At 38.9% G+C, this 17,425-nt stretch overlaps 1 protein-coding gene across 6 annotated transcripts in view; it reads right to left on the minus strand.

Annotated features, from left to right (window-relative positions):
* LOC103043141 (glutamate receptor ionotropic, NMDA 2D) overlaps positions 1-17,425 on the minus strand; it is a 205,101-nt gene that overhangs the window by 68,159 nt on the left and 119,517 nt on the right. For all 6 annotated transcript variants that reach the window (XR_007439541.1, XR_007439542.1, XR_007439540.1 and 3 more), the window contains 2 exons: positions 6,865-7,018; positions 5,272-5,397 (listed from right to left, as the gene is read on the minus strand). Coding sequence is in view for 3 of the 6 variants with exons in the window: in XM_049480394.1 (XP_049336351.1) it covers positions 5,272-5,397; positions 6,865-7,018 (280 nt within the window). In the remaining 3 variants the exon portion in view is untranslated. The remainder of the gene's footprint in view (positions 1-5,271; positions 5,398-6,864; positions 7,019-17,425) is intronic.

The raw sequence follows: 17,425 nt of genomic DNA on the forward strand, positions 1-17,425 counted from the left end.
TAATCAGGTGCACCGGATTCTATGGCCCATTATGTGACAGAGGGGTGTCACCATGTTTTTTCTAAATAGCGAAAGAGCTAGCCCTTAGCATGGTTAGCGGCAAAAGATAATGCAGCTCCAGCAGTGCAAGCCAGGGTTGGCAGCAGGCTACAGGCCGATATCACTCTCCTCTGAACGGTAAAAGAGCCCCAGTGCCCTAGTGCCTGTAAATTTAATGGTCCAATGAAGGTCATTTAAAAACCAAGACATTTCCTCAATTTTGGAAAAAAACCCAGGAAATACGGACGTTTGGTCACCCTAAGTTAGCGGCTAATGCTAACACTGCTCTAGCTTCAGTGCTGGAGAAACTTTACTTAAACTCCTGTATAACTCTGTACTTCAGCGAAGTGGCTTTACTGCTCCTTACAACCTGACTTGTAAAATTAAAAAGTAAGTAAAAAAGTAAGGCGCACTCGATTATATCATTTATTATTTATTTGTTATAAAACATTCTGCTGGTCTAGTTTGTTGTTATTTTAGATGGGCAGAGTACATAACTGTAAAAGGATGTTAAAATATATTAATTCCTACCACATTTTAAGAACATTCAGCAGTGTCCAGTATCAATGAAAGGCTGAATCAGATGGATAGAGTTCAGTTTGTAATAAATGCGAGAGACAATTAATAAAATCTCTAAAAATAATGTTTCTCAAAGCTGGACTGGAAGGTATACCCATATTTCTCCCGCTACAGCCCATAATATCATTAAACCATTCAATGATTCGAGAGCAATTTCAGTGTGTAAAGGGCAAGTGCAGAGTGAGATCTTGAGAAAAGTCACAGGAGCATGCTGCCTTTAAGACTATGGGCTCTATCTTACACACTGTGCAAGGTGAAACACCAGACAGATAGGGGTGACGCTTGCCGAATAAAAGGTAAAGACTGGTTTATTTACAGAGCCGTAAACAGGATAACACAACCAGATAACAGATTGAACAGAACTCACAGTATAAACAGAAGACGTAGTACAGGAAACAGTCCAAGAATCGAAGCCAGAGAGACAGTCCGATAATACAACAAATCCGATAAGGGCAAAGACAAAAGGCAAAATCCGTAATACAGGAAAAAGGGTCATAACAAAAGGGCAGTCAGAAAAGGGTTTGGAAAAACGCTCAGTACGCAACATGAGTCGGCAATACCTCGCAAGGAACCTATGCTAACAGAACCCTATATATACAAAACATAGAATTACTATGAACGGAACAACTTAGAACACAGGTGAGTCTGAACGAGGGAGCGTGACGCGATTGGGTGAAGGTGAGCGGCTGACAGTGACGTCATCACCAGTGGGTTCATGGGAAATGGAGTTCGGGAGTGTGAAAGGAGAGACTGGAGACGTAACACAAGGCGCATAGCATGGCTCATTGCTATATGCTATTTCCATGCCTTCCAACTGCAATATCTTGGCAATGGAAAACACAGGTGCACCACTGACCGAATACAACCTAGACAGACGTCAATCATCAGACTTCAAGAGTATGTTGCTATCTTGGCAGCAAAAGATACAATACAGACAGACAGACAGGCAGCCAGATAGATAGATAGATAGATAGATAGATAGATAGATAGATAGATAGATAGATAGATAGATAGAAACAGTGAGACAGACAGAAAGATGGAATGTCAATTAAACAGACAGACAGACAAACAGATAGATAGATAGATAGATAGATAGATAGATAGATAGATAGATAGATAGATAGAATGTCATTTAGACAGACAGACAGACAGACATACAGATAGACAGACAGACAGACAGACAGACAGACAGATAGATAGATAGATAGATAGATAGATAGATAGATAGATAGATAGATAGATAGATAGATAGATAGATAGATAGAAACAGTGAGACAGACAGAATGATGGAACGTTAATTATACAGACAGACAGATAGATAGATATACAGATAGATAGATAGATAGATAGATAGATAGATAGATAGATAGATAGATAGATAGATAGATAGAAAGAATGTCATTTAGACAGACAGAAAGACAGACAGATAGAAACAGTGAGACAAAGATGGACCATCCATCCATTGTCGCTAACATTGAACCCCTTAGGGTTATTCTAACAGTATTCCATAGTATATAAAAATGTTTATACTGTGATTTTAACACTGTGTATAAATAAAAAATCAATTCATCAATTCAATTCATTCATTTTTTCAGTGCTTAAGATGTCTTTTTATAAAAAATGTGGAGGCAAAACTTCTGCTGGCCTTGAGCTGAACACTAGCACAGAAAAGAGAAAGAGCAAGAGAAGTTCCTGCACTCCTCTATTATACATGAGGACTGTGGGAAAAGTGTAAAAGTCAGCATCGGCTGCTGCAGAGCAATCAAACACTGATCCACAGAGATGGGAGTGGAGGTGAAGTGTACTTATTAGCCTTTCTGCGTAATTCCTCGGACACTCAGAAACATGTCTTCATTCGTCCTGTTAGGTCTACAAGTTGGGACAGAGGTCTGCTGAAACACGGTTAATTATTAAAGCGATGTGTAGGGCGTTAGTCTGGGCACATAATGATAATGTGACGACTCACACACAGAGCCAAATAGCTCTCTGCAACAGTACAGAGCTTTTCATACATGCTCTATAATGTCCTATAACATAAATATAATTTATACGCTCATTCTGACAGACTGTAAAAACTAAAAATAGTGTAGGAGACACCTATAATAATTTATAAACTCATATGATCCACATTCTCATTCTATCAGATGGTAATACACTACAGTAAGCATATGGAGCACTCTATAATGCTCTATAGTGATTATATGATCCATACCCACATTCTTACAAACTGTAATACACTACAGGAAAAGTAGGGGCACTCTATAATGCTTTATAATGTTTATATGATACACATACTTATTCTAATAGACTGTAATACACAACAGTAAGCACAGGGAGCGCTCTATAATGCTCTATAGTGATTATATGATCCACATACTCATTCTACCAAAATTGTAATACACTACAGGAAGAGAAGGGGGTGCTCTATAATGCTCTATAACAGTGGTTCCCAACCTATGGGTCGCGACCCAACCTATGGGTCGCCAAAGATCCACGATGGGTCGCGAAGCCCTCTTGATTTTAAGGGGTTTAATTTTAATACTATATATAGTCTAGGGTAAGCAAAATTCGCCGCGCTGCGCTGCGCTCTCTCTGTCTCTCTCTCTCTCTCTGGCGCGCGCGCGGGCGCTCTCTCCGGCAGCGCGGAGCTGAATTCAGCGCGAGGCTGAATATAATAATACAATAATATAAGAATATAAAACTCAGTTTAGTTAAATAAATGAAAATGAGTGAGGGCCTGTAAAGTTAATCAAATATTGTCCAATATTTGGACAGGTTGAGGTTTTGGTGAGCTGTTTTACTGATTTGAAACTGAAACTGAAACTGATATTATTCTTTTTTTTTTATTTTTTTTTATATAAATTATTTTTTATTAATTTTAAATAGTTGTATTATTTTATTGATCTAATTATTTTTTTCTTCATAAGATAAAAATTCCTTGTATTTTATGTATCAATTTTTCATTTTTTACGTGTTTATTTTATTCATCTATAGTGAATGTCAGTATTTATTTGTCATTTCTAACCAACCCCAAACCCAATTATACACTTACATCTTTTACATTGGGGGGGGGGGGGTGGGGGGGGGGGGGGGTTATGTTGGGTCACCAAAGCTTACAATGGTAAAAATATGGGTCCCTGAAGAAAAAGGTTGGGAACCACTGCTCTATAATGTAAATATGATCCACATAGTCATTTTGATAGACTGTTATACACAACAAACTGTGTAGGACCCTCTATAATGCTCTATAATGTTAATATGATCCACACAGTCATTTTGATAGACTGTTATACGCAACAGACTGTGTCGGACCCTCTATAATGCTCTATAATGATTATATGATACACATACTCATTCTGACAGACTGTAATCACTACAGAAAATATAGGGGGCACTATATAATGCTCTATAATGTTTATATGATACACATGCTCATTCTATTAGACTGTAATACACTACAGAAAGCATAGGGAGCACTCTATAATGCTCTATAGTGATTATATGATTCACATATTCATTCTACCAAAATTGTAATACACTACAGGAAGAGTAGGGGGCAAGCTATAATGTTTTTTAATGTTAATATGACCCACACAGTCATTTTGACAGACTTTAATACACTACAGTAATAGTAGGGGCGCTCCATTGTGCTCTATAATGTTTATATGATACACACACTCATTTTGACAGACTGTAACACACTACAGGAAAAGTAGGGGGCACAATATAATGCTCAATAATGATTATATGATCAACATATTCATTCTACCAAAACTGTAATACACTACAGGAAGAGAAAGGAGGGGCTCTATAATGCTCTATAATGTTCACATGATCTACACTCTCATTCTGAGAGACTGTAATACACTACAGTACACATAGGGGGTGCTCTATAATGTACATACGATTCTCACACTCAATCTGACCGACTGTTATACAGTAAACGAAGAGTAGGGGTGCTCACACACTTATTCTATCAGACTATGATACACTACAGTAAGCATAGGGGGCACTATATAATGCTCTATAATAAAAATAATATGATACATATACTTAATCAAACAGACTGTAATACACTACAGGTTGTGTAGGGGCACTATATAATAATTTGTCCTATTTATATAATCCACACACTTATTCTGACAGACTGTAATACACTACAAACTGTATAGGTGCACTCTATAATGCTCTATAATGATTATATGATCCACACAGTCATTCTGACAGACTGTAATACACTACAAACTGTGTAGGGGCGCTCTATAATGCTCTATACTGTTCATATTACACACAAACTTATTCTCACAGACTGTAGGGGCATGCTATAATGCTCTATAATGTTCATATGATCCACACCCTCAATCTCTCAGGCTGTAATGCACTATAGGAATTGTAGGAGGCACTCTATATGAACAGAAATACATAACAGGAATAACAGGAAGTGTATGGGTTAATATGGGGGCCAAATAAGTGAACAGCTCCATTAAATAAAAATGATATCTTTTCGTTTCCCTCTAGTATTGTGTGGAGTATTATGACACTAAACTTAGTATCAAAATGAAAACTGTGTAACCGTGATGATCCCACATCTACAGAGGAATTAATTATAGAGATACTCGTTAGCCAGGTCACTGAAGCGCGCTGTTGACTCACTCTTGCCGTTCTGCAGGCTGCGGTTGTATCCCACCGGACTGAAGAACTCAAAGATGAAGACGGTCACAGCTACCACGGTCAGGCACATAACGAACATCATCACCCAGACAGCAGGACTGTATGGCTCTGAGAGAGAGAGAGAGAGAGAGAGAGAGAGAGAGAGAGAGAGAGAGAGAGAGAGAGAGAGAGAGAGAGAGAGAGGAAACGCAAGTCAGGCAGAATCAAAAGTTAGTGACAGAGAAAGACACACAGATAAATCTTAAACAAGACAGACATACAGACAGATGGTCAGACAGGTAGAAACAGAGACTGTAAAAAAAGATGGACGCCGTGTCACCGTTCCCATTCATTCAATAAAAATGAAGCCAAAATCTTCCTCCATGTTGGCGATCCTGAAACCCGATTCTGCGCAGTAGAGACCAGAGGAGGGAGAAAGACTGTGGAGAGCAGCCTACTCATTTGAATAACCCTTAATAGATGGAGCTGACGGTCTGTTATTGGTCCCGCCCATAAGCAGCCCTTTTACAATAACCACACCTTTTTTGAACAGAGCTGAATAACATTTTAAAAAATGAATTCTGTGGGGATATAAAAATTGGACAATATAATCAGAGGTTACACTAGCTGCTGCATTTAAATAAAGGAGGTAGAATAACAGTATATTAGAAAAAACGTGATTAAAAGTTGTCTGTTTTGCCATTGAAACCTATGGGGATGGGTGGAGTTACACAGCTTTCTGCAACCGAACAGCAGGGGGCGCCCGACCTGTGGTGGCTTCACTTTTGAGAGACGATGCTCTGTCCAGCTATACACAGTCTATGGGTAGAAATAAAGGGTCAGACAGGTACGCAGACAGACAGACAGACAGACAGACAGACAGACAGACAGACAGACAGACAGATAGATGGAATGTCAATGAGACAGGCACACGGACATTAGATAGATAGATAGATAGATAGATAGATAGATAGATAGATAGATAGATAGATAGATAGATAGATAGATAGATAGATAGATAGATAGAGTAAGACATAAGAATGGAATGTCAATCAGATAGACAGAAAGATGAAATGTCAATCGGACGGACAGATAGAACAGTAAGACGGACAGAAAGATGGAATGCAAATCAGACAGGCAGACAGACAGACAGACAGACACAAACAGATAGATAGATAGATAGATAGATAGATAAATAGATAGATAGATAGATAGATAGATAGAATGTTATTTAGACAGACAGACAGAAACAGTGAGACAAAGTTAGAACATCAATCAGACAGACAGACAGTCACACAGACAGTCAGATAGATAGATAGACAGACAGAGATGGAATGTCATTTAGACAGACAGACAGAAAGCTGGACTGGTTGTGTTTGTATTGATGGTTGTATGTAAACAGGCTGATCTGCATTAATAACTGTAGTGATATTCTGCAGCAGTGATGCGTTTGGTGAGTCCGGACGGGGACCGCTGAGTTTGATTGATGTCTACAGAGGCTCCCGTCCACACTCTCGTCCATCACAGCCTCACACAGAGGAACAGGTCTCACATTCCAGTGATCAAACTCCTGCTCCGGCCGAGAGACGCACTCACCGAGGAAGGCGGACGGGGACACCGTTCCGTTACTGCGCGAGACCATGACGCTGATCCCCGTCTCCACAAAGGGCACGGAGAAGTCAATGACCTCTGACCTCTCCTCGTTGATTGTGAGGGAGCCGATTGCCATGTCCGCACGCTTATACACCACCTGGAGGACGGGAGGAGAAACAGCTCAGAAATACAAAAGGCAAAGCAGTTCACTCAAAAATAAACGCTTATTTTTATTGTATCGAGAATCGTGATACTACAGTTGGTATCAGCATTAAAAAATATACTACAACTATAAATTGTGTACGCCACAAATCTGGCCTTTATGGAAGAGTGGAACGAAGAAAGCCATTGTAAAGAACTGTACATCAAAGTTGAACTTTTTGGCCTAAATACACTGCGCTTTTTTTGTGTGGCTGAAAAGCAACACAGCTCACCCTGAACACACCATCCCCAAAGTGAAACATGGTGGTTTCTGTTTTTAACAGAGACATGGTTAAATTCTTGTAGTGCTGAAAGTGTATTAATTGAGTCGGCTCCACCAAACTTTAACTTTTTAAATGTCTCACGTACCGGCAAGAAAGGTGGAGGTGTAGCTATGCTGTTTGATGATACTTTCCAATGCAAGCAGTTATCACTTGGTGATTTCACATCTTTTGAATATTTAGGTGCAGTTTTAAAAGGGACACCAAGAATATTACTAATAATTGTCTATAGGCCTCCAAGGTACAATGCTGATTTTATTGATGATTTTACAGATATGCTGTCTTTTATTTCTACTGAATTTGATCATTTTATTATTGCTGGTGATTTTAACATTCACATTGATAATCCCAAGGATAATTATGCCAGAGAACTCTATGATGTATTTGACTCTTTTGAACTCTCTCAGCATGTGACTGGAAGCACACACTGTCATGGTCACACCCTGGATTTGGTTATTTCGAAGGGTCTCAACATATCAACCTCTATTAAGAATGTTGCACTGTCAGATCACTACTGTGTCTTCTTAGAAATGTGGACTTCAATACACAGTGAAGCCAGACAGATTAGGTACAAGAAGAGACAGATAAATGACATGACAGCTGAACTTTTTGTGAGCAAAGTGTGCTCTGCACCATGCAAACCATCAGACTCTGTAGATACTCTGCTGGATAGTTTTAACTCAAAAACTGCTAGAGTTTTAGATGAGATTGCACCAGTTAGAGTTAAAACCATGCCATGCAAGCAGAAAGCACCATGGAGAAATGATGCTGCAGTTCAGCTCCAAAAGAAAGAATGCAGAAAAGCTGAGCGCAGATGGCGTAAAACCAAGCTTCACATTCACAAAGAAATTTTTAAAGATAGATTGCGTGATTACAATAAAATAATGTGCACATGTAGACAAACCTACTTCTCCAGCATTATTAACAATAATATTAACAATAGCAAAGTTCTTTTCACTGTGGTTGACAGACTAACTAACTCACCTATATATATGACCCCTGAGCTAGTTTCAACTGAGAGATGTAATGAGTTTGCTAAATTTTTTAATACTAAAATCCACAATATCAGGCAAGACATCAGTACATCTCTATCCACCAATGATCCCATGTGCTCTCCAAAACCATGCAAAAGCATCATAGTCAACATGTGCCAGTTTAGCACTATTAATGAAGAAGTTTTAATTGATACAGTGAGTCACCTCAAATCATCCACCTGAAGTCTTGATACATTACCAACCAAGTTTTTAAAGAATGTTTTTTACTCAATATCAGCAGACATTCTTCAAATTGTAAATACCTCACTCATGTCAGGTGTTTTCCCAAATGCATTAAAAACTGCCGTTGTGAAGCCTCTCTTAAAAAAGAAAAATTTAGATACAAACTTATTGAACAATTACAGACCAATCTCTAATCTACCATTCATTGGAAAAATAATTGAAAAAAATTGTCTTCAAGCAAGTTATGCACTTCCTGTCCATAAATAACTGTCTAGACCAATTTCAGTCAGGTTTCCGGCCCAATCATAGTACTGAGACTGCGCTTATTAAGGTTATCAATGACATTCGCTTAAACACAGACTCAGGAAAAATGTCTATTCTACTACTGCTTGATCTCAGTGCTGCTTTTGACACCATTGACCACAACATTCTCATAGATAGACTTGAGAACCGGGTTGGAATTTCTGGAACTGTCCTAAAATGGTTCAGTTCATACCTTCAAGGAAGGAAATACTTCATGGAAATGGAAAATAATGTTTCTGAGACTGTGCCAGTGACCTGTGGTGTACCCCAGGGTTCAATTCTTGGGCCACTCTTATTTAATTTATATATGATTCCTCTGGGTGAAATCATGCGTGACTATGGGATATCTTACCACAGCTATGCAGATGACACTCAGATCTACATGGCCCTCTGCCCAAACAATTTCGGTCCCATTGACTCACTGTGTAAATGCCTTGAGCAGATAAATAAATGGATGGGACAGAACTTTCTGCAGTTAAATAAAGATAAAACAGAGATTATTTTATTTGGGAATAGTAATGAGAGGCACAGACTAGCTGCCTATCTGGATTCAAAAAGCCTAAAATCTAAAGAACTAGTGCGTAATCTTGGTGTACAAATGGACTCTGATCTCACTTTTAACAGTCACGTCAAAGCCGTCACCAAATCAGCATTTTATCACCTAAAGAACATAAATAAGATCAGAGATTTTCTGTCTAAATCAGACCTGGAGAAACTTATCCACGCCTTTATTTCTAGTAGGATTGATTACTGTAATGGACTCCTAACTGGACTCCCAAAAAAGACCATCAAACAGCTTCAGCTCATTCAGAATTCAGCAGCCAGAGTTTTGACTAGGAGTAAAAGAAGGGAGCACATCACCCCCATCCTTAAATCCCTGCACTGGATACCAGTATGTTACAGAATAGACTTTAAGGTACTGTTACTGGTCTATAAATGTGTTAATGGTGCAGGACCAGCATATTTATCTGATGTGCTCCAGCAGTATGAGCCGAGCAGAACTCTCAGATCATCAGGAACTGGTCAGTTAGAGCTTCCTAAAGTAAAAACTAAACACGGAGAGGCAGCGTTTAGCTACTACGCTGCTCTTAAATGGAACCAGTTAACAGAGAGCATTAGAAGAGCTCCAACACTAAACATGTTTAAATCCAGACTGAAAACCTACATGTTTGATCAGGCCTTTAGCTCAGCTTAAAACACTGCAGCTCCGCCCACTTTTATTCTGTAACGGCACTTTTATATTATGTTTTATTCATGCTTTATTCTTATTAATTCCTTGTTGTTCTTTTACATGTTTTTAATTTAATTCTCTTTGTTTTAATCATGTTTTAATCAATCATGCTTTATTCTTATTTTAGTTTTTATTTCCATTTTTACTGTTAATCTTTTACATGTTTTTTTATTTTTATTTTTTTATTTGATTTCTCTGTGTATTTTCTAATTTGTAAAGCACTTTGAATGACCGTTGTGTATGAAAGGTGCTATATAAATAAACTTGCCTTGCCTTGCCTTGCCTTGGTGGCAGCATCATAATTTGAGCCTGCTTTTCTTCAGCAGGGACAGATTTGGGAAGATGGTTAAAATTGATGGGAAGATGGATGGAGACAAATACAGGACCATTCTGTTAGGAAACCTGTTGGAGTCTGCAAAAGACCTGAGAATGGGTCTTCCAACAAGACGATGACCCAAAACATAAAGCAAAATCCACAATGGAACAGTTCACAAATAAACGTATCCAGGTGTTAGAACGCCCAAATCAAATCCAGCCCTGAATCCAATTGAAAATACTTTTGCAAGGCACTGTAACTAGTAAAGAACCATGTCATACTGGTAATTAGAATGGGATAATAATGAGAGAATGGGTGTTTTGAGGCTGTGAGTTGAGTTCGAGTTAGAGGAGTGCTGATGAAGTTGTTGGACTGTGCTGTGGGATGTACGTTCAGAGGCCTGTGGGGTACGGATCAAAGCTAGATCAAAAGCCACACACACACACACACACACACACACACACACACTCACGCACACACACACATATGCAGCTTGAGAAAATAACCTTTAGCCCAGCCCGGTACAGAGGGGCCGTCCTGACAGCTGATTGGCTGGCGATCAGACTGGCGGCGGCGTGATCGCTACTGAGGGCCGGAGGGAGAATAGAGAGGTGCAGGGAGAGATGGAGAGGGGCGAGATAGTGGGAAGACAGAAGTGAGAGAAGGGGGCGTGCGAGTCAGACAGAGACTGAAAGAGAGAGAGAGAGAGAGAGAGAGAGAGAGAGAGAGAGAGAGAATACAGATAAAGTGATAGAGGAAATGGAAAAGGAGGCAGACGGAAAAAAGAGCCTCTCCGATTCCCTGGCAACCGTCTGCACCGGGTCTCCCCTGGGGGGGGGGGGGGGTATGAGCGTCTCAAAACAACACACACACACACACACACACACACACACACACACATATACACACACACACACACACATATATATATACACACTCAGACATTCAGACATACACTCGCACAACAAGTGTGGGCATATCCAAAAGCAACAGTTCTGAAAGTGTTAGAAAAAAAAAAAGAAGTGTGCGTATGTGTGTGTGTGTGTGTGTGTGTGTGTGTGTTTGTATGTATGTGTGAGGCATCCTTCACACTGGTGGGCGCTGTGTTAAAAGGGGCACGCGGTGTTGTTTGCCGGTGGTCTCGGAGGATAGCGGAGACAGGAGGAGAATCCAACCATTAAACACAATACTTCACAGCCCACAGCGTTACATCACACAACACACACAACACGGAGCATCGCCCACCTACCCCCCCCCCCCCCCCCACACACACACACACACAAAGTGTTTATCAGACAGCACAAAGACTTTACATACACACAAGGCCCTAAACTGCAAGTGATTACCCAGCCTGTCTTGTAGCACCAAAACAGTAAACATAAAAACAAAAAGCTATTAAAGGGGACATACTGGGGACATACTATGCAAATTTCAGTTGTTGCACTTCTATTATACTTGTATTTCCACTTGGGTCCATTTTCTGTGAATCAGATAAAAGAGTCTGAGTGTCAGGAACAGAGGTGGAAAAAGTACTGAAAAATTGTAATTAAGTAAAAGTACCTTTACTTTGCTAAAATTCTTCTCAAGTAAAAGTAAAAGTACCCATCTAAAAATCTACTCGAGTAAAAGTAAAAAAGTACTCAATTTAAAATGTACTTTGAGTAAAAGTTACATAGTTACTTTTAATTATTTGATGTAAAAAAGTATAAATCATAAATTAAATCTTTTTAATTAAAATCTTATTAATCCAAATAATAATTTGGATCTTTCAGGCAGTATTTGTTCAGACCCCCATAAAACATTTTCAAAAACAAGTGTTATAGGTTTCTATGATCCATTTTTTCTTTACTGTTAAAAATTTAAGGTCATATAGGTGACTATAAACTGTATTTTTATAGTTTTACAGTCTTTGTAACTTGCCATTGCTTTGCTTTAACTGGTATTTACATGTTTTGTTTTTTTACATTTAAGCAGATTATTTAATGTTTCCAATAAAATCTTAAGGAATTATCATGAAAAACATAAAAATCATACAAAAAAAAAACGGTTTGTCGGCGCATGCGCAGTGCTGTAAAGAAGCACATATCGATGGGTAGCATAACTCAACAGAACACCAGTTTCCCCCGAGCACCGCTGATTCACACAGCGTCTATCCCGCTAACCATAATAAACACTGCTGGGAAAAGTTCAGCTGCGCTGCCATGGAGAACAAAACTCTTATTTTTTTTTTATTTAGACAATTCGTTTTTTCCCCCCAGCATTTAATCATTTACTCAGTAATGGGGAGTTTTCCAATGTAGTGAAGTAAATTACTTGTGTCAAAATGTACTTGAGTAAAAGTAAAAATACCTATTTTAAAACTACTTAAAAAATTACAAATTACTCATAAAATCTACCCAATTACAGTAATTTGAGTAAATGTAATTCATTACTTTCCACCTCTGGTCAGGAATCATCATATGCTTCTATAACTCATTTGGATGCTGTCTTATTGTGATGCAACAATTAGGAAAAAATACCTGAAAAAACCTGCATAGAACCACTCTGGCCCCTCCCCTCACCCGTCAACCTTCACCAAGCCGCACCAACAAGATCAGTTAAAGATAAGCCATTTTGTTCATTTTGGTTGAGAACCTCAGACAGTACACAACAGTTTCAGCCAGCAGACCTCATCTGAGGGAGGGATCTGTACCTACTGTCTCTGGCAACTCAGCAGATGAGTGAGATGTATGTACTTTAAAATAATGAGAATAATGAGTTTTGTGCTTCTATCACAGTTAAGCCTGAACTAGCTTGTTCGTGATTTGTCACACAAGTTAGCACTGTGTCCCAATTGTGTACTACGTTCTAATACTATAAGATATGTGTATATTAAATATCACTCTTAACAGTGCAGGTAAGGCAGGTTTGTACACAAAATATTAACAAGTCAAAACATTTTGAACTAACAGAAAGTGATAAAGCATGAAGCAGCTGACTGCTACACTTCATTGCAATTAACTGCTGCATCCTTGTTTGCAATTTTTTGTAATATTGTTCAAGATGTGAGTAGCTCCTCCCATTCTGGTTTTGCAATGCACTGTGTAATAATTGTCCATCATTAACACAAAAAAACACTCAAAAAACAACAGATTATGAATATATATCATGCATATTTGAGTGAACTCAACTTAAAATTTTTTACCCCATATTACACACTACAGATGAAAACTACCATATTTTGCCGACTATAATATGAACTGTATCGTATTATAAGTAATATCAATGAAGGTCTATTTTCTAGTCTATTTTCATACATAAGGCATACAGGTTTATAAGGCGCATTTTAAGCGATAATAGTAAGGAACAAGGGTGATGCCATGTTTCCCTTCTAATGAAAAAAAAAAATCCTTTTAACTGGATGTTAATCTATACAGATTTCTCTCTCCTTGGGTAAGTAAAGAGCTTCCATTTATTTACACTAAGCTTAGATTTCCTATGTTTTCTACAGCACGGTTAGCAGCAGTTTAGCACTAGTCACAGTTAGCAGCAGTTAAGCGCTAGCAAATGCTGCCCAGTCCAATATCCCCAGTTCAGTCACCTCTGAACAGTATTGGAGAAACTTCATTGAAACTCTTGTATAATGCTGTACTTCAACAAAGTGGCTTCACTACTGCTTCTTACAACCTGACTGGTAAATTTCATACATAAGATGCACCAGATTATTAGAGGCGCACTGCCGATATTTGGGAAAATTAAAGGATTTTAAGTGTGCATTATAGTGCAAAAATATGGTTAGTTAGTATTAGTAATTAGTGCACATATGGGATTCACCCTACTTTTTACTTTTTATTAGGGGTGTAACTGTCACAGTTTAGCCCATGTCTGTCTTGTGTTTCTCCCTCATTTGGTCTCTTGTGCTCCTGCCCCTCTGTTTACCTGTCATGTGTTCCCAGCCATGTGCTATTGTTGTGTTTTGGTCCTGTCTCCGCCCTAGCCCCACCCTGTCATCAGTCATTTGTAACTCCGCCCCCCTCATTACCTCCACAGATGTCCCTAGTGTGTGCCAGTGTATAAATACCCCATGTGCTCCTTTGTTGTTTGTCGTGCTTTATTGTTTGAACTCGTCTTGTTACTCTGTTTGGATCTACCGTGTACTTTGTCTACAGTGTTCTGGTTTGTTTTCTAGAGTTTGTTTCTTTGTTTGCTTATTTTGCTTGTTTAAGTCTTTTAGTTTATCCTTTGTTTTTTAGTGTTTGTTTCAGTAACCTTTTTTCTTTATAGTTCTTCCTTAGTGTTTTGTTGTTTGTTTATTTTGCAATAATGGAAAATAAACCTGACTTGCGTTTACATCCTGCCTCCTCCATGTTACATAAAGCGCGACTAACAACAAAGGAGCACATGGGGTATTTATACACTGGACACACTAGGGACACCTGTGGAGGTAATGAGGTGGGGCGGAGTTACAAATGACTGATGACAGGGTGGGGCTAGGGCGGACACAGGACCAAAACACAACAATAGCACATGGCTGGGAACACATGACAGGTAAACAGAGGGGCAGGAGCACAAGAGACCAAATGAGGGAGAAACACAAGACAGACATGGGCTAAACTGTGACAGTAACTGTGTATTATTTGTGAACCATTATGGTAAGGGGTCATAGTTCGGTACAGAACAAGAGTGCAGAAAGCGTGCAAAGAAACGCAGGTATTTTAAATGATCCACAACTGGCGCTGCGCTGAAATCATGGCCTACCATAGAAATTAATGGTTGCCGGTCGCTTTCCAGTGTGAACACAGGGTCAGGCATTCTCTCTCTCTCTCTCTCTCTCTCTCTCTCTTTCTCGCGTTATGTCTCTCTCTCTATCTCTCTCTCTCTTTGTCTAAGACATTATAATACAGTACAAAATGATCTAGTCTGCCAGACCTAAATCACACTACATTATTATTACTCTCCCCTCACAATAATACTGGGAAATTTCAGCATTAAAAAATGAATCATGATTTTATTTAATTTTTAAGTGATTGACATCACTCGTATAATTTATTTTTAACTATCTAAAGCTGATATTTTTTTTTGTAGTTTAAGCAGTTAAAGTAATGCTGTTGATCTTAATAAAGCACCACAATCAAGTTTACTGTTTCTTTGTTCCAACAAGATCTAAACGATGGAGCCTCTCATGATGACAGTAGGAAAGAACCCTGGTTTCAAGCATTTAATAAAAGTGTTTGAGACCCGTTACAACATTCCATCCCAAAAAACAACAAAACATGATTATAATGAAGTTCCGGTGTTATTATGAAGTTATTAAAGGTGAGGCTATACAGAATGCCCTGCCTTTTTTTTTTCCACCAACCGTACCGAGAACGTTTTGAACTGTGGGGTTTATACCGAGGTTTGAACCGAACCATGAATTTTCGTACCGTTACACGATGCTTTTTATCCAATCAGAACACTTATCTAATGATGTCTAATGATTGAGTACGCGTTTCATAGTTTTCTCAGTCATTTTAGAATCTCTCACTGTTCAGCTCTGCTCAGCAATTCTGAAATATTTTATATTACAGAAAACAAGGACTCAAAACTGTATTTGATCCACAAACAGATCAAAAGCACGTTCAGGGTGCATTATTAAGGCCTTTTCCTTTTGATTCCTGAACAACAGTGTCAGGCAGATTGAGCACGCTGGAAACAATTCATCGGTTCTGTCATGATGAAATCACTCTGCCTAGACTGTGGAATCTTTATACATTTGTGTTTCTGGTGAGACATTATTTCCTCACTAAACCGGCGATCTGCTGTTGTCTCGCTGTTTAAAGCTCTCATTACGCTAAAATCCACTTTTTCTTCTTTGTGAAACACATTTGGTATCTCTGAGTTGTATATGGATGCTGCACATGAAACCCTTCCTCAACCTCCATTGTCTGCAGAAGTTAGTAAAAGAAAATTACAAGAAAAGAAAAAAGAAGTTATCAGAAGAAGCACCGTGTCTACGTCAACCCGTGAATTTGTATTTATGGCCCCGCCCACTTTTGGCTTGCGACCACCCATATGCAGAGCTGAAGCCAGGCAGCGACGCCGTCTTGTCGGATATGAGCTAACAGCGCTAAGAACTGAATGGCAGTTAGTTCCTGTGTTATTTGTGCAAATAACACATCAGTATTATATGTTTTGCCCAGTAATGGTTAGAATTTGTCTATGAAACACCACAAAGTACAAACTGAGATATGTAGGTGTATATTTAGACCATTTATGATCGTTATGCTATGACCCAATGGTCTTTTAAATGTGGTTTCGGAATTCAATCCATCATTCGGTAAAAAGTGGAATTCACTAAACAGTGTAAATTAGCTAATTAATAAAAATTTGCAGCTAAATCTTGAAATAAATGAAAAAGTTCAGTTTAAATAAGTTACTTAGCTAACACTAGCCATCCCTCTTGTCTAAGCAGAGGTGGGTAGTCCAGGTCCAGAAAGTAAAAATACACCCCAGGGTTTAGGTGGCTCCGCTGTGGCTCAGCCAACAAAACCCTGGGTGAATTTTTACATTCTGGATCTGGACTACCAACCCCTGTGTGTAAGTAACAAGGTTTACATAGGATCTAGTTGAGTAATTGGCCTCAGAAAGTCATTAAAAACCTGGAGTCTTGCTAGTTTGCAGGTGTGAACTAGAGTTAATTTGACTGATAAAAAACACTTAATCTGATTTGGCTCAGCACAAGAAGGATGCGCGAATGTGAGCCATGCCGCATCAAAAAGAGCTTTCAGAAAGGATTACAAAGAGATTTTAAAGTGAGACTCGTCTATGGGGTAAGGAAACAAGGCAGTGTTTTTTCCCTGCTGATTGGGATGCGTGTAGGAGCATCATGGCTCCCATCAAAACTCATTTTAACTCTGAATTCTCTAAAGTATATCCATGTCTGTCACCCAGAGTGACTGCACATCACCATCAAAACATCCTCCCAACCGTACAGTATGATGATTTGGGCTGAGTCAGAGCCTAGATCTTAACACAATAGCTTCTTCTTTAAACA

Source organism: Astyanax mexicanus, chromosome 6 (genome assembly GCF_023375975.1).
Source record: "Astyanax mexicanus isolate ESR-SI-001 chromosome 6, AstMex3_surface, whole genome shotgun sequence".
NCBI lineage: Eukaryota > Metazoa > Chordata > Actinopteri > Characiformes > Acestrorhamphidae > Astyanax > Astyanax mexicanus.